Genomic DNA, 21,601 nt, shown 5'->3' with positions numbered 1-21,601 from the left:
GAGCTGCCTTGGGTACCTCTGTCAGATCTTAGGTATAATTGAGGTGTGTATGATTTTGAGTCACATCACAAAAGTAGAACCTTTCTTTAAGCACTGGTTGTGCAACATCTGTAAAGCAATTTCTATTTGACAGCACTGATCATCATCTGAGGAGTGCGGTGGGTGTGCAGCTACCCACTCTTAACCAGGTGCTCAGGTGGATTTACAGCCTTTGTGATTTTATGGTAGTGTGCGTCCGTGAAAGAACAACAATCTGTGTTAGCAAAACATGATGTTGTTATAGGTGGATATCTCTGATTCATAGTGCTGGAGCAAATGAATGCTTTAGTAAAGCCCCATTATTAGGTGTCAGCGTGACCGTACACTCATCTTGAGTCTTCTGAGCCAGCATTTCCAGCAGAAACTAAGATGTCTGTATTTGGCCATTAAAACTGAGAGCAAAATTGCAAAGGACTACACAGAAGTAAGAAATCAAAGCATGCAGTGATATGTGCAGTTATGAAGTGATTTCCAGAGATGTCCATGGCAACTAGAAGTCATAACTTCATGGCACAGCAAAAATCTCAATAGGTATCTCAAAAGAAATACTGGCTTTATGGCAAATTGTAGTTCCTCTCCCCTCTCCTCACCTACTTTTTTCATATTCCACAGGCTATAAATTACTGATCTCTTTCTTTCCATTAGCAGATAAGCACCTTATCACCTTTCCTCTTTTCTAACATCCTTATCACTCCACAGGCAGTATCTTTACTGTCAGGTCTAACTGATACATATCTAATTAAAGGCAAAGCATGTTTTCTCAGCTTGCATTCAGCTTTGAAGTACGTTGCTTTGATTTCAGACCTGAAGAACAGCTTTATGGGCCTGAAAGTTATCCTTTTCTCAACTGTACTAGTTGATCAAATAAAATACGCTACCTTTTGTCCACAAACTTTGCCTGTGTACCAATGCATTCATTTATTGTTAGGCAAAAAGAGACGATGAATTCTCATGGAACTAGTTAAAAGGTGTGTGTGAGGACTTGTGCTCTTCAGAGCCTCAAAGTCTAAGACAAAATACTCAAATATGATGAGATGGAGAAGTAAAGGATTCAGTAGAGACTAAGGTAGATAACTGGATTAGCAAGAAAAAGAGTTTTAGGATTTATCACTTAACTGAGGGCATTTTGTGTGAAAGAGGTACCAGGGATGAGAAAGCTGAATATGTAGACAGGAGATTGTGCCAGCAGCAAATTGTTTAAATAGCATTATTCCACTTACCATTTTACTGAATATCTTAGGAACGTTTCTGGTAGTGAAAGAGTAGATTCTCCAAAGTTACATGGGATATAAAGAGAAAGAATGATCATTCTAATTAAAAAAAAATAAATCAATTCTCTCTCATGAGAAGAAAGCAGAGGAAGAAACACTCTGAGCATAAGTAACACTGAAATTTCCAGGCACTTCCAATGTGCGTAGATGTAGAGATTTACTGGTCTTTTGCAAATGTTACAGGGGTCACACAATTAATTGGCCTGACCCGAATGACATTTGACAGCTTTAGGACAACTGTATCTTTCCTCATTTTCCCCTCTAGTCCTCTTTTTCACTAGTTCAAACAAGTTTTCAGAGTGGGTTTTGTTCTTCACTGTGAGGAGATGTTGGAGGAAAAATAATACAAAGAAACCCGCTGAAATTACCTTATTAGATAAGAGGAAAAGAAAATAGATCCAAGCTACATCACCCTTCCCCTAGAGCAACCTTTTGCCCTTAAAGAACCTTTATATAAACTTGAGGCATTCTTAGTACTTTGGAATTGTCAGCTGAAAGAGACTTTTTTGATGCAAATCATTTGCTTCGCTGTCCCAGTGTGTGGCTGGTGAGGAAGGAGGTGTCCATTCAGTGCTAGGAGAAGGGAAATCCCTGTCCAGGTAGAATGGTCCTTGTTGTGGCCTGCCTGCAGCAGGGGAATGAAATGGAGTTATGTGGAATTCCAGAACTTCGGTAGGGAGCCCATCCTTATCATTTTGTTTAGTCAAACTGCCTTGTTGGCAGTTGTTAATAAGGTCTGTATGGTTTGGGGGTCTTTTCCCAGCTAATTGCTCTTTTGATTTGAGCTTTTTGGGCTTTTTAAAGTACGTGATAGGATTGCTGTTTACAACATGGAATAACCACAAGAATCTCCTCATTTTCTGAGGTCAGACTGTTACTATGCTTTTGTTTGCTTATGCTGAGCTAGTACTTGGCAGCTTGAGCAGTAGCTCAGCCATTTTCTAGATTAACAGGTTGCTCTTTGTATTTGATGTGATTGATGTGATTGAAGTGATCAGCATACATATACAATACATATACGCGGAAATAAATTACTCTGGGAGAGAGAAAGATCCAAATGGAGAGATTAGATAGGTCCAAGGGCAGTTGTAAGAACTGTGGTACATTCAAGAATGTAGAAGGGACTTAAGCACTAAATATCTGACAAGAACATGTATGGGAAAGGTACAGTTTTACTCTGAAATCTTTGCTAATAAAGGTTCAAGGATGTACTTTTTGTATATTTCTCTGAAGCCCAAAGCCCTGCTGTAGATGCAGATATACTGAGAGAAAAATCAATAGCCCATATAAGTTTATTTTCTTAGGATAGCAGCATTCGGTCAACTCTCGTAGGGTTTGGCTTCCTGAGTAACTGGAGAGTCTATAGAAAAAGGATCATTTAAGTGCTTAAATTAATCTTAATAATATTGCCAAATCACTCATCTCCAACTTCTTTTTCTAACAGCCTGGAGTCTATGTGTTTTTTTTCTAGCACTCCTGTTTCTGTGAACTAGCAGTAGTTATCACATATCTTTTTACAGGGCTTCATTATTTAGCATCCTGTTGGCATGACAGGAGAATCCCGTGTCCCACAGACCTATTAGAGTTTACCCACTGGTTAAAATCCGCTGACATGTCGGCACGTGGAAGCAGCAGATGAATTTATTCTTAACTTATATACTTACAAATGCAGTCTAAAATAAAGGACTGTCCTGACTCTTTACGTCTGTATATACATGGGGTTTGTTATTTTTTCCAAGTGACACCTTGAACTTAATAAGCCAATGGGGGGACTCCTATATAGGTCTAAATGGAGCTGCAAAATACTGGGTTTTGCCCTTGAGCTTTTATTTGCACATACCGCTGTGTCATTGTATGACATTGGCTTTTGAATACACGTCTATTACATAAAGCCAATACATTGTTCTTGTTTTTGATTTACAGTACAGAATTGGCCAGCTGTACATGATAAGCAAGCATAGCCATGAGCAGAGCGACCGAGGTGAAGGTGTGGAAGTGGTGCACAATGAACCCTATGAAGATCCAAACCATGGCAATGGTCAGCTAACAGAAAAACGTGTCTATCTCAACAGGCAAGTGCAATAAAGCTGTTTCTCTTGGCATGAGCTGTAATAAAAATTAGCAAGGGATACCCCTTCCAGGCAACAGCCTTCCTGTTTCTTTTACACTTAACTGTCTGTCATTTTGTTTCCCAAAACTGGGGGAAAAAACCTGAAACCAAAACCAATGAACACCCTACCCCTCAAAAAAACTGCAACAAAACCCAGCCATTAAAATGGTTTAAGGGTTTCTATCCTTACAGTAATGTCACAAAGTCAGTATCCCATTTTTTTGGTGACAAGAGATTTGCCTCAGCAGAGTTATTTGAGCTCATGAATGACCATTAGGCCGGTACGAAGAAAGTCTTCTGTGCCAAAATAATAGGGTTGAAGACATGATGGAAGAAAGCACTTTTGTTTCCCCAAAGTTCCATCATTTCTTAAAGTGAAATGTGTCTCTTCCTATGGTGAAATTATACTGCTGAGTTATACTGCTGAGGATCAATGCCACACTCACAGGCCAGAGATTTTTTATTTTCACATATATATGAAAATATATATATATATATTTGTGTCCTATGAAATATATTGCTCAATCTGTTCCTGGTTGTGCTACTGCTGATCAAATTGAATATCTCTGCTTTTCTGAAGTTCTTCTTTCCCTCTGGGCCTGTTTTGTTTTATTAAACTTATGCTCAGCAGCATTTCATAGTGAGCAGGGAAACACTACAGCTATTGCTTCTGTATTATAAGTTACTTCTCCACTGCAAACCTGACATATCTAACAGGCTAGACTGAATCACCAGTAATGTTGTATGCACACACACATGTCCAGTAATGAGCATCTTGCCAACATTTAATCTGTTCTCTCACAGGCTAGATAAAGGACTTGGGAAAAATCAATCAATGTGTTCGTGTTGTAGAGCTCACAGAAATTGTAGGAGTTTTTGGATGTTTCTGGATATTTCTTTCTTTCATGTTAGAGAGCAGGGTTTAAGCACTGAAGAGCATGGTCAGAATTACACTTTGAGGTAATTCACAATAACTGGAGGACTGTGTCCTAGAAGGCATGTACAGGACGTGCTGAGGAAGCCTGAAGTTTCTGGCAGGCAGTGGAACAAAGGATCTCTTACCCAAAGACAGGTACCAACACTGACACCGATCTGTGTGGCTACAACAGCTTAGGAAGTTTACCTAAAACTGTGGTGGATGTTTGAAGTCAGGCTCCCTGGGTTTCATGATGATTATGAATACTCCTTGACACCACCAGATATTGCAGTACTGTTAAAGCTTTGTAGGAAGGATCAGCAGGTTTCCAGGCAACTATGGATTTTGCTGGGAAACCAGGATCTCTCTGGAAGACTTCACTCAAGAAGACATGCTGCCATACAAGATGTGCTGAAAACTTCTCTGCCTGTCTTCCTTGAGCAACAGGACTCCCTAGAGCAGCACTGTTCTCTCCCTTATTCTTCTTCTTCCAGGGGCCACTGCTGTAATAAACTTGCTAGCATTGCGTCGCTTTATTTTGCTCTGAATTGATCTATCCTGGAGAAATTTGAGTTTATATATTTCAGTGATGGTTTTTGGAAGAATTTGTGCATGATTTTAATTTATCTTTTCTTGCCTGCTAATGCTTCACTTTTTGCAGAGGGGCTTCTTGTTCAACACTTCCTCTCTATATGCTGAAAGACTGAATTTCATCTGGGAAGGAGGATATAATAATAATAATAAAAGATAATGTGATCCACAGATACTGGTGCTGCTAAAATAGAAGTATTATATTTTCTTTCTCTGAGTGAGCTCTTGGAACAATTTGTGTGTATCTTGTGGCTGTGACTTCCTGGCAACTCTGAGTATAATGTGTGTTTTGCTCATAAAATTATTTGTTTTGGAGATGTGCTGTACCGGTGAAGATAGGTAGACAGGCAAATACAGTAAAAACAATAACCAAAGAAAGTGCCAAATGAGCAGCTGTATGTTAACAAAGACATTGCCAGTGAAATTTTCTAGTGTCAGTGTGAGCTGGAGTTATATTTAGAATTGTTTACTGCCTCTTCTCTCTGCTGGAGCATTGTTTTCAGAAGCTGAAAGTCTGCATCCTCTGGTATTTATTACTGAGGCATCAGAGTGAAGTGTAGCAGGGGCAAGGGAGGCAGCAGAGTCAGAAAGAGACACTTGACAGGCTGACAACCTAAATAAAAGAAGTGATACAGTGAAGTCTATTATGCAGTATGTAAAATGCTGCTTGGGAGACTCTACACAAGAAAGGCTTATATAAAGGAAAGAATCTGGTTTTGAGCAGTGTCGTCAAAGAGCAAAAGTCAATGCACTTGACTTTGAATCTTTAGATAATGTACTAACGTCTGCATTTTGCCTCTGGAATAAATGAAATATTTATGTGTAGCTAAATCATGGTTAAATAAACCTCAACGATCCAAACTCTATTTTCTGAGAAATTTGCTAATAGGGAAAGTTAACGTACTTCCTGTGCACAGTTATCTGAACAACTGTTTCAAACATTGATGCTTGAAAATCGCAGTGTGGAGGCATTTACTTTAGTTCAGTGAAGATTCAGTCTTAGGCTGACACATCACCAGACTAACAGGGGTTTAATCTGAAATACAGTGATAATTGTGGTCTCCAAAGCTCTGCCTTCCTCTGGGGGACTGCTTCTGCGTCTCTTTTCCTGGCAGCTTCAGTGATTATAATTGGTGTCATTAGGAAGTGTTGAAAGATGAATTATCATGAACTTGCCTTCTTAAAACATGTGTATGTTCATCATTTCTTTTGTACTCTGTGACCAGAGTTCTGGAAATGAGAGATCAGATATCTATGGTAAAGCAAATGCTCCTCCTCTTCCATGGTATTATTTAATTCTCTTTAATGATCTCTGCATGTGCTGTATCAATGTCTTTCATTTCTTATTCTACTGTTGTTGTACCACAGCACTGGCAAGTTCTCCTGTCAGATTGAGCTCTGAGCTATGAAATCAGTTCCATTAATTCTCTTCACTTTTGTGATTTGCTTTTCCCATCAGCAAAATGGGACTAAACCTACTAGCCTCAAAGGGGGGTGGGGGGTTGAGTGACTTCTTAATTTTGATGCAAAAGCTTCCTACTCAGAGTTGGTGTTGGTAATGTGGGAAGAACTGCATGCTAGGTGAGATGAACGTAAGGGTTTGTGTGCCGGCAGAGAATATGGAGGAAGAAGAAAGAGTCTCGAAGAAGAAATAATGGAATCGGGATTGAAGTGGATTACAATCCCATGTTTACTCATGACCTCTTGTTAGAGAGTGCCTCCCTGTGGTTAGGGATGCTGTGACGCAGTTACACCTTGTATGGGCAAACCTGCTGAGTTCATCCATGACCAAAGGGCTGAAGCCACAGATTCTTGACATCTGCACATGTAAAGTTTAATGTGATCAGAGATTATTGCTCTGGCACCGTGTCACTCACTTTGAGAGGGGAACAGAGTTTCATATGTGCATGTGGGGAAAGCTGACAGAGAATGCACAGTCATGAGATGAAAATCCTGAGAAGTCTCAGTATTGCTGTGTCCTGTGAAACACCTCTCCAACATGAACATGTTTGCACCTATCTGCTTTGCTGCAGGACTCATAACTCATCACATTCTCTAATTTTCTATTTTCTTTCTATTTTCAGCAAACTGCCTAGCTGGGCTAGAGCCGTTGTTCCCAAAATATTTTATGTTACAGAGAAAGCTTGGAATTATTATCCTTATACAATCACAGGTAAGGACTAAAGAAGTGATTACTGACTTGTGCTTTAGCTCATCTGCAGAAGCTCCAAGTTCCATATTGAGCCACAGGTATTAAGTTTCTTTAATAATTCCTGTTGAAGTGTGTATAATTTTTCCATTTTATATTGACTGATACCCAGAAATAAAGATCATAGAATATGGGTAGATAAAAACTGGAGTGTTGTATCTGTGCCGTTTCTTCCTGGAAAAGACAACCCCAGAGGCTTTTTTAATATTAATGTCTGTTGACTGTAGGGATCATGTATCATTGTTTATATCATAGTTTTCATATTTCTTTTTTTTCTTCCCCCTCATCATGCTTTTATTTACAACTGGACAATTGGGAACCAGAATACACAGTAAGTTCTTCTTCCTCTTTTTGTTCTAAAAATAGAGTGAAATGTAAGAGTAGAATCCAAGCCGATCCCTTCTTATTGTAAGGAATGCATAATGCAACTTCATTTTAGCTATTTGCTTAAGAAATTTAAGGTTCAATTTGAAGTGTTGCTGTAGGATTATTTACCTTTAGGGGTTTCATCACTTTAATTTGAGGTATTTTTAGTGACTGTCTGTACTAAAGAGAAGCTTCTATAAAACAGGGCAAGGCTTTTAAGGTTCCAGTTATTACGTGGAGGCATAAGAACAGATTTTATTTTATTTATTGTTTCATTAACTTATAAAATGCTCATCTCTGGTATAGTATCTGGGAAACTGTACAATCTGTAGACAAAATTAAACATAATCTGGGCACAATGCCCAGAAGAATCAGCTATTCCCTCTAGCAGAGCTAAAGCAAAATATAGCAATTAAATCATGAGAAAAATTGTTTTAAATGTGCTGGCCTCAATAATACACAGTAGGTTTGCAGCAACTTTTGGAAGACGAGGAAGTTCCAGGTAAAGAGACCTGTCAGAAACTCCTGCCTTGGTTTTTCTTAACTCTGCAATGCTCAAACTGTTGTGGAGCATGCACAGGGGAAAAAGGTTTTAATGTGATGAATGAGAAAAAAATAGAGATTTAAATGCTCGGAACTGAAAGCTGGAGGCTTTTCAATGTGCACTGTAGATACTGATTACATATTCTGCTTTTTTTAAATTTCATTTGATTGTCAAAGGAAACCCAACTGTCCCATAATGGGCAGTAGTAATGAGGGGACAGATTCTCTGTCAGAAGATATCTTCGGTAGGGCCTATCAGAGTTTACATTCATTAAGGGTTTACCCTTTGATAGCAGGTTTAATCTTAGGCTGGGAAGATGACACGTGCTCTGTTGGGTCGATGGCTTTTACTTCTGCTCTGTTGCATAATTTTTCTTTAACTGAAAGTCAGAATTTTGATGTGATTTTTTTTCTTCAACTGGAAGAGACAAGTCAGAATGATTAACGGGGTGGCAGCAGACAGACAGAAATGTCTGGATTTGACATGCAATACATTATCAAAAGCAAACAGCAGTGCTGCACTGATAGGATTTGAATCAGGAGGTGATCTTTATTTAATCTGAGGAAACAACACCTGGAACACGATTTGGTGAAGGCCTGTGCAAGGGGTACGGCTACAGAGATTGCAGGGGTGAAGAGACTTGTAAAGAAAAAATGGGTCTACAGATGTAGAAGGTAGGCAAAACAGTCACTGACAGTATAACTGCCTGTGGGAGCTGGGGACTAATTACTCACCATGGTGCAAGGAAACACAACTAGAAACACTGGGTTGAGATTAGGGAAACTACTTCAGACAGAAAGCTAAAATGTATTTTAATGGAGCTGATAGACTATGAAATTATGTTAAAGGGAAATAGAGAAAGTGCCTTTGCCTCAAACTGTTTAATCTAGGACAGAAATGTTAAAGACACCACTGGGAATAAATCCTGTCCTTATCCTTATCTGGAATATTTCGCTAAATTTTGATCTTCTGTATTCATTAGAGAATTCTGGGAGAAAGAGTAAACCCACAGGCATTGCCCAAAATACGTAAGGTAGCTTGGAAACCCTCTTCTTAAAGACAGTAAAATCCCTTCAAAGGGTCTGTGAGACATTCTAAGCATTAAATTGAGCCTGATTTCAAGGAAAACTCATTCTAAAGGGAGGCCAATAATTGGATAAATAAAGCATAATCTTATCAAGTACATACTGCTATGTAGTATGTTCATGCTTTAGTTAACCTCCTGAATTCCACTCTAAGCAAAGAGCAAGGACTTAAAGGCTCAGTAGTGTTGTTTCAGTGTCTGTTGGTGAACAACAGGCTGAATCTTACTTATAGTCTTCAGGTTTTTCAGTTATAAAATATGAAGGCTTTTGGGAAATTGCATTCGAGCACATCCACTAACATGGAGAGATTCAATGCAGAATAATAATATCATCACTCTGGTTTTCCTGTGAAATATTATGTATTTCATAAATATGACCTTCTTAAGGACATGAAGTTAGGACATCTTTGAAGAAAAAAGGCTCAGCAGGCATAGAAAATAATTTCCTGAATATTGCTCCGTGCAATGGTTGTATAAAAAGCCAAGAGTGACTAGCTGCATGAAAACAGGGATGGAAATTAGATTGTCCTGAGGTTAGTACTGGGTCCAGTTATGATGGTATCTGCTTTAAGGAATGGTAGTTGATACACAGCAAACAGCAGGTCAACTACCAACTCTCAGCAACCATATTAATTTATAAAGCAAATAACACACTTAAGATAATGAGTTTAAGAGAACTATTGCACAAATGACGCTTTTGTGGTAATAATGTGAAATACTGTAATGTCAGGAGAGCATTTTCAAGTGTACGCTACAGTGGTTGTGGAGGAGGGCCTCATTAAAACGGCAGTACAAAAGACTTCCTGTCAGGAGGAAGAGACGTGGGTGATGTCTTCCTGCTGACATTGAAAGGGAGGAGGAAGTAGAAAAAATACTTCCAAAGTTGATGCCAAAGGAAGTAATCCACATCCGGGGGTATTATTTAAAGAACAGGGTACTTCTATCAAGTTCCAACCCTTGGTTTAAGGGCTGGGGCATTACTGAAGAACTGTGTGTGAGCAAGTCTCTTAACAAGAGTTGCTTTGGTTTTGATCTTGTAATCAGAAACCTGACAAGATATCATGCTAAAATAATTGCTTCTTTTTATTTATCAGTTCATTTAATATAGTGATTAGATTGATGTTAAGCTCTTAAATTTGGGATACTGTATCTGAGATACAGCTGAAAGTCAGTCTATATAGACCTAATTCTTAGGGATTCTGCTCTGTGAGTGATTACAGGACGTGGGTGCTGGTGAGTGACTCCTGTCAAGCTACACATGCAATTGGGAAATGGGTGTTGCTAGCTACTAGCTTTTAGTTGCTAGCTACTAGCTTTTGGAAAGCATTCCTCTGCTAGTCACAGGCTGAAGCCTTTCTCACTTGGAGGATGGAGGAAAGCAGCTCTCAACAGCCCTTATGTGCCCACTTAATCACTGCATTTGCAAATACATCTTCTTAGTGTATAATATTTATGCTATTCTTAGCTAATGTGGACAAGAATGAGTGAACTTTCAGGAGGCTTTCTTGTTTTTCTTTCTTTGTCCAGCTGGATTAGGAATAATTAACTAGAAAGCAAACCTGTTGTATTGCAAACCAAACAGAAAAAGGATTGCATAGAACTTTCTTTACCTGTCTCAGGTTATTGTTAGACAATAAGCATCCCAGAGCAAATATCTATTTGACCTCTTCAAGTGACAGCTAAAATTCTGGGCAAAAAGAGAGGAGCCTCAAGCAAGCAAATAATCAGATCACAAATGTATGGGGACAAAACTATGGTACAAAAAAAACATGATCCAAGTACACCGAAGATGAGCCTAACGAAGTTCAGCTATTGAATTGGAGTACAGAGAGGTTAGGAGAAATCTAAAGAGAATGGAAACAAACTCTACTGAGTTTGAAGGTGCAGTTGAGGTGTTTACCAGGGATAATTTCAGATTGTTTTGCTGTCGGATCCAAACAGCTTCAGTGTTGTAACAGTATTTCAATTCTGGGGTTGAAATTTAAAAGCTGGATAATGTTTTGTTATGGATCATTTATGGCCAATTGTTAGTTCCACAATTATAAGTATATAAAGCAAAATAAACACCAGAACTGATGTGTTTTACTCTCTGCAAGAAGGAAAAGCATTCTTTCAACCTGCTGATGTCTCCAATTAACTTAGGAATAGGACATAAATTCAGAATATTTATGAAAAACAGTTATGGAACACAAAGCAGGAGATAATGATTCCTTTAATGATGTCTCCCAGTGACAGTAATTCTTCTACAGCAAATGACTGAGGCAAATAAAATGATTTCATCTGGTATGTGTCAAGGCCCCAAAGTGATAGTTGGTAAATGTTGGTTACTGACCTGCTGGTTCCTGATTACTTTTGAGAACAAGCATGTTTTATACTTCACTTCGTTGCCAGTTTATCCATGAACTAAATTATCTGGAAGGAATGTTTTTGTAATTGTTATTTTCATGATGAGACGACTTGAGAAGGACAAAAACTTGTTTCAGATAAACACTGTGAGGAATCTGTAGAGCTTTTTCCTGTGTTCTCTTTATCTGATTATCAGCGCTTCAAATCTGGATGTGACCTATCAGTCTTCAGTGCACAAGCTTTTCTTCAGCTTGAGTATGTGAAGAGTCTGCATCAAAAATGCAATGGAATCTGTATTGCAGGATTAGAGTCCAATGCACAGTTACTACCACTTCCACCTCTTTCACTCCCCAGTGTGGAAAGTGGGCTAACTGGGGACATTGCTGTAGTAGAACACACGTTTTGCTCTCTTAGAGATCCTAGCAAAAGGAAAGACCTCTGTAGTATTTATAAGAAACAAATAATGTATTTTTAGAAATGTGTGTTCTCATTTAATCACTTCATCCCATTGAAACAGCAAATCAAACTGCTTGGGAAAACTCCCTTTTTCCACCACTGGCTTACTATAAAACAATCCAAACCCCTCTCTGATTCATGGGACTGTCATTTCCACTTGTGCACGCTGCTTCTTGCTTCCCTTCCCTTCTTCCTCAAGAAACAGTTACCGTTCCCATGAAAGTAAGAGACCCTAAGGGAAGGGAAAACCAGGGATAAGTGCTGAGTTTCACTGTGGTTGGAGGCAAGTTGATAGTTGACTGTTTCATCTTATTGTATGTAACATAAACAAATAGTGTTTTCCTTTCTGAGCTTGTTTGTGAGAGTTTAACTCCCTTGCTTATTTTCAAGCCCCCTTTTTACATTGTTCTGACTCTTTCCACCCAAGAGCACTTTTTCTGCTCTTTACCACCTTCCTGTGCTTATATTGCTTTCCAAATTCTCCTCCCTCACGTTGAGTCACACCTTCCAAATGCTGCCATTGCCCTACCCAGCCCTTTCCGTCTATTCTCTTCCGACTTTGTCATCCTGATGGATGCTAGCTTGGGTAGTAAGTAACCCGCATCACACAGCAGCTCTGAGCTCTGTGCAGTGCTGCCCTGAGTATTCTGAAGACAGTTAATAACATGATGACCAGTTTCCAAAACATTTTGAATATTCAGTTAAAGAAACTGTCTGTATTCTTTCTGCAAACAGCTGAAGGAAATATTGTAGTTTGGAATATGCTGTAGAGCCATCACTCTTCACGTATCTTCTTGCATGTAGACTGTAGAGACGATGTCTTGTTTATCCATAACCAGGTGTGGTTTTGATTCTTTCTCTTTCATCCAGCTCTCTGTTCTGTCCTCGCCATCATCCACTGGCATTGCCTATCTGCCATGTTACACCCTCCTTCCACTCCATCTATCCTTGTTTATAAATGCCCTCTGTTGCTTTGGGGCTGCTGTGCATGTGTCTGCCTGTTTTCCCCCTGTGCCCCTTGCTGTGCCAGGCATTCCTCCTGCCTCAGTAAGTCTGGGGACCTTCCATCCAGGTCTGAATCACAGACTGGGGTGCCTGTTAAGGAGAAGCAGGTACTCCATTTGTCTTTCCCAGGTTTTTTATCTTCAATGAAGAATTGCTGTTTTGTCCCACTGGCTACCCAAACAGTGCCCCAAAATTCTGAGTTCAAAGGATGTGGTATCTGTAAGTTACCTTATTAAAAAACTCTAGTTTTGCTTGGCCAGACTCAGCCCATTGTAGCAGTTACTGTGTTCTTTACCTCTAGGCTCCATGGTGATTGCTCTATAAAGGCTCTGATTCCACATGTGTTGACAAAATAATGTATATGTGATCATATTAAATAAGAAATCATCAATCTGCAAAGTGGCAGGAGATGAGAGCACAGTTACATGAAATGTCTGCCTCTCCTGGCATTTATGTTAAGATTTAGAGGGATATGCTTCTGCTGCTTAAAGAAAAAGTGGGATTAATTTTTACTGTACAGAAATAACTCCCAAGGATTGTGGATTAATATTCAGAGAGATTGTGGATTAATATTCAGAGAAGGGCAATGATGAGGTCTCTGGCAGTTCTTTGAACACTGCAGAAAGAAGCCCAATGGAAAATGAAGGCAGCTGAAGCTGTACTGAGGAAATAGCAGGTTATGGAGGGTGAAGAAACCTGCCTCAGTTACCCTTTATCCAACTTACTTACTGGCAACTATAATAATTCCTGCAGCCACCTCAGGTGTAGCTGCTATGCAAAGGCTATTTTACAGTCCTTTCCATAAAGCAGTTTTAAACACTGTATGTGTTTGACTGTCTCTTTAAGACTTTGCAAGTGTTTTGGCATACTTAGGTTCTTCTAAGTGTTGCTTATTGCTATGGCAACACTAATCAATCATCATGCTAAAAATAGGCCTTTCATTTTTCAAGAGGTTATCTGTAGTGAATTGAAAATGCAAGTGCAGTCTGTGTTTTCCGTATGCTGCTTTCATTTCACTTTATTTTGATCTGGAAATACCCTTGTGGTAATTACTATTACAGACTCCAGTTATCTCACTGGTTACTCTCCTGAGCCTTAAACCTCTTCCAAAAGGGATGCCAAATATAGAAAGTTTAAGAAAGCAAACAAACAAAAACCCCAGGATAGTCTCTTACTTGCTTTTGAGTGTCACCGGCATACTGGATTATAACAGATTTTTAGGGAGTTTATAATACATCTAAAAATCCTGGCAGTGGCAATATAAAAGACTCCTCCTTTTAGAGCTTCTCACAAAGGAATGTGTTTTACTGAAGGCACGAGGACTCTGAAGATTTTGCCCTGTAATGTAGAATTTAAACCTAATTTCACATTCAAGTTTCAGTTTGCCACTGTTTTCTCCAAGAGGAACCTTTTGGGCTGTAGAGACACTGAAATGGGAAATTGGAAATGGTGCCCAGTGCATGTGCTCAGCGCATCGATCACCGCCAGGCTTGGGCTGGAAGAATGCACACCCCAGGAGGCAGAGCAGAAAGGGAGTGGTGCTCTGGGAGGAAAGGTTTATTACCTGCCATTCACTCTCAAGTTTGACTCTGGCTCTTGCATAAGACTTCTAATCCCCAGCTAAGTAAATACACAGGCACTTAAGGAGGGGGGGAAAAACCCGACAACTTTTTGCATGATGAATAATCAAGTCTTTTGAATGATGCATAAACAGTTTTCTGGTGCTGCCAGAGCCCTCTGCCAATTAGTCAGAGTGCAGCTGATGAATCATGAGACACATTCTGTGAAATGTTCAGAAATCTGGACCCGGCTCCATGTTCCTGAAAGCCAGTGAGACCCCCCACAGCTGCTGGAGCAGTGGTTGCCAGTCAGTCGAGTTTCTGAGAGAGATACTTGCAATGGAATACTTTTTGGTGGATTTTAGTTTGGGTAAATTCATGTTTCCATTTAGAATCTCAAATTAGATGGTTATGGTCCTGGCCTTCATACTGAATACACAGAGAAGTTGGCTTTTGACAGCTATGTGCAGAAAATTACTCTCTGCTCTCTAATGAGGTGGCTTGAAGTACATGGCACTTACAATTCTTCTATAATACTCTGAAGATCCTTGGTCTTTTCTTAACGTTTCTTTTCTCTTAAATACAAGGTTAGAAGATCTCTTTTTTAATTAGAGTGTAGTTTCTGGGTCACAGGAAACAACAACCAGATTCAAGCAGGGGCTTGATGAACTGCTACAGGCAGCCTAATGCAGTTTGAGTTCAATCGATGAAATGGCTGCATTTCAAAGTATCACGATCTTGACTCATTGCTGGTAAATTCTAGACTGTGACTGAAAATAGTAGAGATTTTTTAATAGCAAGGTGAAAAGGAAATCTGGCATTCGGCTTTATTCCGAATTTCCTCTGAAACTGCAGCCATGCTTTAAATACACAAGTTTTTCTTATTTTCGTTCTTATCCTCCACTGTACCTGGAACTGGAACCTACAAGCAAATATTTTGATCAAGAAAAATGGTTTTAAGTGTTGAAAAATGTGCTCCTGCTGCATCCCTGTGTCTCCTGGGTCATTCCCCATTTTTTTGTAACCACATTTAGAACTTTTCTTACTTTAGGAACATTTGATCATAGAATTCTTTAATCCATCTCTTCTTCCAGCTAGTATCAAGATAGTTCAGAGATGTTCATTCCACCTTTTGGTTCATTTTTGAGACCCAAATTAGAGCCTTATGACAAACCTTGGTGCTGGTTTTCTTTATTCTTTTCCCCCAACTTCTTTCCCTGTAGTGCCTGTTGTGTGCCAAGGCTTTTGTTTGCAGATGCCTGTGATGTCTGCCAGAATAGGAGCAACATGCTGAGGGTACACAATGAAACCTGAACTGAGAGAATATCTGGATGGGGTTTTGGTGTTACAAGATCCCCAGTTCTGACAGATCGCTTATAAATATTGTATATTATCAGCTGGCACTGTCTGATATACATGCATAGGAAATGTTTAACTGCCCACAACAGACAGGTCATAGGTACAGATCTATCACTGAACTTGCCCCATCCTGCACTCCACGTAACTGCTGATATTTTACTGTATTTTTCCTCTCACATAGTCTCTCAGTGAACAAGTTCCATAGCTGAGAGCTTGTCACAGCTGAGGTTGGACTGAAACTCGTAAATGTGCTACTCCACAGACGTCTAAGAAAAGGCAAAACTTTTGTGAGATCTGAAGAGAAGCCTCTGGGGTCTGGGCATCTGCAGCATCAACATGTCACAGGGAGGATTTCATTATGTTAATGGGAAGACAGTTTGACCAGACACCTTCTGTGGCACCAGAACCCTATGCTGGCAAAACTCACTCCTTTTTTCAACAGGGATTGATTCTAGATGTGCTTGTTGAATACTGAATTTCCTGTGAGCAGAAGACTAAATGATGACTTGTTGGGTGATATCCATGGAAATAGGAATACGTTTTCTGCTGTCTCAAAGGAGATGGCTTCTCATTTCCATTCTGTTGCACCACAGCTGGCCTTCTAATTCACCTCTGTTCTTAGTCACCAGCCCCTCCCTTAGACAAACTCTTCAAATTTGATCAAGTCCAAACTTGTACCAACAGCAATGTGAACTCTGAGGCATCAACATCCTTGTTGTATAAGCTGTATGTACAGCACATTCAATAGTCATGGTCTTTACAAAGATACTTTGCCACAGGGTATTAGTGATGCATCACGCAAAGAGCTGGCACTTCTGTTTCACTGGCAATTGATGCAAGAAAAGACTTGCTGACTGGCAGTAAAGATGCTGAACTAGTACCCTTCAGAGTCTGAAGCAGCTACAATGCCTATGTGAAAAGTTGAGTTGAAAGAACTGTGAAATGCTAAAGAAAAGATATTTGAAGTATTTTTTCCACTGGAACCATGTTGCCTGATATTAGAAATTCTAGTCTTGATAAGCCAACTTAAGCAGTATGCTTTTTCTTGAAGTTATGTGAGTAAAACGAGAAAGCTGATACCAAACAGGATGTACTGAGCATGTCAGTGGTTGAAACAAAGCTCAATTTTTATGTCAAACGTATTTTCTCTTTTGTTGCAGTGTTCATTTTTGCCTAAATTCTCCATTCACATAGAGACAAAATACGAGGACAACAAAGGAAGCAATGACAGTGTAAGTATGATGGTGGCTTTTGCAAAATTTGATGTAATCCATGTAGTTAAGCATGGCTGTATGTGGGGGCCGCAGGTCTTTCAGTATGGGAGAAAGGCCTCACCAGGTTTGTACCTTTGCACCCACCAGGGTGTCCTGTCCATGAGCAGCTCCTCAGCTGGGTGTCCTCTGACACCTTTATCTGAGGAGATAAAAGATTCAGGTACACGACTTCCCTTCTGCCTCTGTATTCTACTTGTTACTTCTCTAAACACAATGTAATTTACGTTTGTGGATTTAGTCCTGATGAACATTTACGGAGAGTAAAAAAAAGATTACTCTTTTTGGGGGTGCAGTTGCATTTCACATTATCTGTTCACATTATTCTCTCTGAGTAAAGGGGGTTGAATTCAAAGGCTGTTAGGAAGAGCAAACAGGAAGCTAAACAATAGAGATGAGAGACCTCAGTAAACAACTTCAAGGGAACAATGGCTAGACTACTGAAGTGATGCTTTTGGCAACCACTTACCAAAAGTTAAGATGTCCTCAGAGTTAGAGCTTAGAGATGGAAAGGGTAATTAACCATGCAGAATCCTCTCTAGAGGAAGGGTGGGAGTGAGTAGCCAGCAGCTGCTGATGGGGAGATGCGCAGGGATAGAAGGCAGGAGATCACTCTGACTTTGTGGCCTTGACAGGGAGCAAAGCAAAGTCGTACAACTTGCAAGAAAAGAGTAACATTCAGTAAAGCCAGGCATGTAGAGATTCAGCCCTCAGATTAATACACAAATACATTTCTACATGTTTCATTGTGGTATGCTTTAAACAGTTGTTTGCTGCAGACTTAAGAAGTTTCTCACAGGTATGAAATGCAGGTTAAAATGTAACCCAGAGACCTAAAGGAGGAGTCTTTGAACTCATTCTGGAGAAAGAAGAAGGCAGAAAAGCATATCTTAAGGGATGCGCAACACTGAGCTGTTCGGTTTCCAGGGGTGTCCCTCCAGCAGCCTTGCAGAGGTGGAAGTGTGCTGCTCTCTATATGGGAGGTGCGCTTCCCCACCCGCCCTGGGCTGGTGTACTAATGGGGCTGACAGCTGTGCACTGCTTATGGCAGAGTAATTACATGTAAAAGAACAAGGTATAATTTTGAATAATGCTTTTGGCATACAGCTACTTTCCCAATGGGAACATGACAGAGATCAGGTATTAGCCACCAGATACCAACAACTTTCAGTCACTGCTAGTCTAAGCCAGAGGGGAGGGGGGGGGAGGAAAGGAGGGCATTACATTTCCAACTAGATGAGCATTATGTAATTTGTGCACTTGTTAATGTTCACTTTTGGGTTTTGGCAGCACTTTAATTTAGAGCAAGCCCACACCTTTGCTTTTGGGAGGTACAGACTAGTTTTCTGGTACATTATAATACCAGCAGTGAGAAGACACATTCTGTACTGATGCCTAACAGAGGAAGAACTGAGGGTACTTATTTTGTGGCTAAAATATTATGACTCAAGCCCCGATTAGTACTCAAGTACCCTGCCAGTGAATTTAAGATGAACGTAACACAGAGGTAGGATACCCAGATGATGTAAATCAAAGAATCTCTACTCTGCTTGAATCCAGCTCTTCAAATGTAATTTTTACCAGAGTGTCAGTGGGGTAATACTGTATTACCTTTACATTGCAGTACCTGAGTCACAGAGACTAGGCAAGTATTTACTAAGATTAACAGATTTAATTTGACCCTTACTTGAACTAAGAAGGAAAAAGAGAAGAGGGCTGCACTCCAGCCCTGATTTCCATGTCCTTCTGAGAGCTGGGCTATTCACTAGTATGAACACAATAAACCAGTGGAAGATAGACATTTTTTGCTGTTGATCCAGTGATGTGGCTGATACAGCCCCAAAATGCTGGAAGGTTGGTAAATATGGAGGGATGTGATTGAGCCTGTGGAGAGATTTCTATTAAACCAAACACCTAGGACTCGGTTGGTCTGGTTTCTGTTTCTCAGTGTGTAAGCTTAAATCCCACTTAAGAAAATGCAGAGTATTTCACCTTTGTATCATACAAGTTTAGATTAAATTTCACTGTGTTTTTGTGGTCAGAAAACAACAGGAATCACAGCATTCATTCCTAGAGATTTCTACATTTCTGTATTTCTCAGCTGTTTCTAGATACATTTTTGAGATCGTACAGGTTTTTTTGAAATCCTTGGTCTGTTCTTCATTTCCATCCTAGGTAATAGATTAGATACTGATTGTGAAAAGCAATAATTAGATCTAAGGATACTAAAACTAATTCGATTGCTTAGTGGAAGAAAGCAATATAAATGCTCTTGGGTTCCTGTTGTCATTTAGCAGGCTGCTGTGCCATTAGAATTATTTTATTTAACATGTTGCACTGTCTGGTAAAATTCTACCTAATTACTGCAATATATCTTGATGCAAAAGTCCTCCTGATTTTTCTTGCCAGTTGTCATCATAGAAGGAACTAGTGCAAGATAATGGTACCTGCTTTGGAACTTCATTTTTCCATGTCTCCAGCTTTGTCATCATTTTAACCTATTTTAAATGTGCTTAAAGCACTGTTGTTCCAATCTGTTCAAGTTTGCACTTGATTTGCACAAATGTAAACCTTGCCAGAAAGAAAAACGGAAAATAAACCCCTGTATTTAGATAAAACATTGTGTAGATGGTGATAGTGCAGCACCATAAATCCATCCAGTTGTGATTTGTAGTGCTCCAGCACAGCTGATGTTGCTGTATCATATCTAGAAGCTCACGTGGCAGATTTTCCTTAGACAAACAGAGTCATTGTTGGGTGAACATGTTAGTACATCAAATATTGTCACTGCTACCTTGAAGCTTTATAGCTTCATTAGTAGTGCTAGAAACCAGACCAGTGAGTTGGGGTCATTCAGGGTTTCCTCTAAATGGTCTTTTTAAAAGTAAACTTCTTATTTTAAAGAGAAATTTTATTTTTATTTTACTTTTATTTTAAATTACAGAATGGACTTTCTAAAACTTAGAATGCTTTGTAAAATGTAAATGACACTGTAGGTGGTATCTGTGGAGTACGTGAAAATGCTGCTTCCCTCCTGCATCTTCAGCTGCTTATGTAAGGCAGGGTGGCAGCAGAACCTGCTGGAAGAGGGAAGTGCGGGTCCTACAACAGCCAGCAGCAGTGAGCACAGACAAGCTAGAAGAGTGCCCATTAATCACTCAGTGCACACTTTTTTGCCCGGAAGGAAAATGAGCAAATAGGGAATTTGAATCTAGATGCACAAAGTCTGTATTTTGAATGTTAAAACCATAAGTTAAATAGAAAAGAGTTCTTAAGGTATAATAATGAAATGGTTAGAAGTGACAGGCAGGAGTGGTGTAAGTTACTGGTTGGTTGTGAAGAAATGGTTAGTCTGTGGTTTTCATGAGCACATAAAACCCCCTTTTTTTATTCTATTTGGACAGATATGATTAAACAATTTCTTGAATGGTCAGTATTTATGTATAATTTCATCATAACGGTGTATTGCTCTCACTTTTCTCGCATCTCTCTTACCGTTTCAGCATACACAGACAAACTACAGACATACATTTTGTTTTTAATTTTAATGGGGAATGCACCAGCTTGGGCTTTGTTGATTACAGAGGATCCACCACATGGCTCTAGATGCTGTAATCAATGCACAGTGATCTCACGTGCTGCAGCTCCGTGTCTGTTCTTGCATGCCACAGTCTAGTCCTGTGACCGTTACTGCCTGGTGAAGGCAGACATGCTGTCAAGGTTCAAGCAAATCCCTGGCTTTCAGACACGTGTCAGTTTTGCTGTTTGTTGCAGAAGGATCGTTATGTTTGACTGGGGTTTGTTGGGGGTTTTTTTATTGTTTGTTTTTTAGTCACAGAATTAATTTCTGCTGATATTTGGGCAGTGAATTTTTGCCATCTGATACCATCTGGGGAAAGTAAAGTACAGCTTGTAAAAATAATCCAGTAGTTGTCAATAATGGAAATTCAGTGTGTGCAAAACAGTGCCTTGTTCTTTGCAGCGTAACATTTTGCTCTGGAAAACTCAATGGTTAGATCTTGAGTATTAAGGAATAACATGCAAGACCTTACAGTAACGTAGTCTTTCTTTTTCCTAAAGGACCATGATATTTATTAGCAAGAATAACATTATTCTTAAGGGCAATGTAAGGATTCTGAGGCAAAGTTGCATTTCAAGATGACAAATTACAAGTCTCATTGGGCAAGTTCTCATAAGAGTATGTCGCAGTAATGCTGATAGAGTCATAAGAGCTGCAGCACTAATTCTTTCTCCATCAAGAGAAAAATAGATTATCAGCATGTTTATTGCCTTTCAAAGGTAATATAGTTTTGAATGACCACTGTCAAATGAAACCAGGAGGTAGTTCTGTATTCCCTATAGTTATAAATTAACACCAGTATCATCTGACACATTAATAGCTTGAGCACACCAAAGCTGATAGCAGATGCTATTTAATACACAACCTAAGTAAATTGCAATGCCATCAGTTAAAG

At 39.5% G+C, this 21,601-nt stretch overlaps 1 protein-coding gene and 1 long non-coding RNA gene across 2 annotated transcripts in view; one reads left to right on the top strand and one right to left on the bottom strand.

The window, feature by feature from the left end:
* Positions 1–21,601, bottom strand: part of LOC130604148 (uncharacterized) — a 47,781-nt gene that overhangs the window by 2,691 nt on the left and 23,489 nt on the right. The window lies entirely within an intron of this gene.
* The window catches only part of PITPNC1 (phosphatidylinositol transfer protein cytoplasmic 1), a 77,217-nt gene that overhangs the window by 34,997 nt on the left and 20,619 nt on the right, over positions 1–21,601 (top strand). The window contains exons 2-5 of the mRNA XM_057418505.1: positions 3,234–3,382; positions 7,012–7,100; positions 7,460–7,467; positions 17,016–17,087. Of these exons, the coding sequence (XP_057274488.1) occupies positions 3,234–3,382; positions 7,012–7,100; positions 7,460–7,467; positions 17,016–17,087 (318 nt within the window). The remainder of the gene's footprint in view (positions 1–3,233; positions 3,383–7,011; positions 7,101–7,459; positions 7,468–17,015; positions 17,088–21,601) is intronic.

The sequence above is a fragment of the Pezoporus wallicus genome, unplaced genomic scaffold (assembly GCF_028554395.1).
Source record: "Pezoporus wallicus isolate ANWC-B61680 ecotype Strahan unplaced genomic scaffold, APGP_CSIRO_Pwel_v1 contig_3710, whole genome shotgun sequence".
Taxonomy (NCBI): Eukaryota; Metazoa; Chordata; class Aves; order Psittaciformes; family Psittacidae; genus Pezoporus; species Pezoporus wallicus.
The sequence above is the reverse complement of the archived record's forward strand: the minus strand, read 5'-3'. Positions and strand labels throughout refer to the sequence as shown.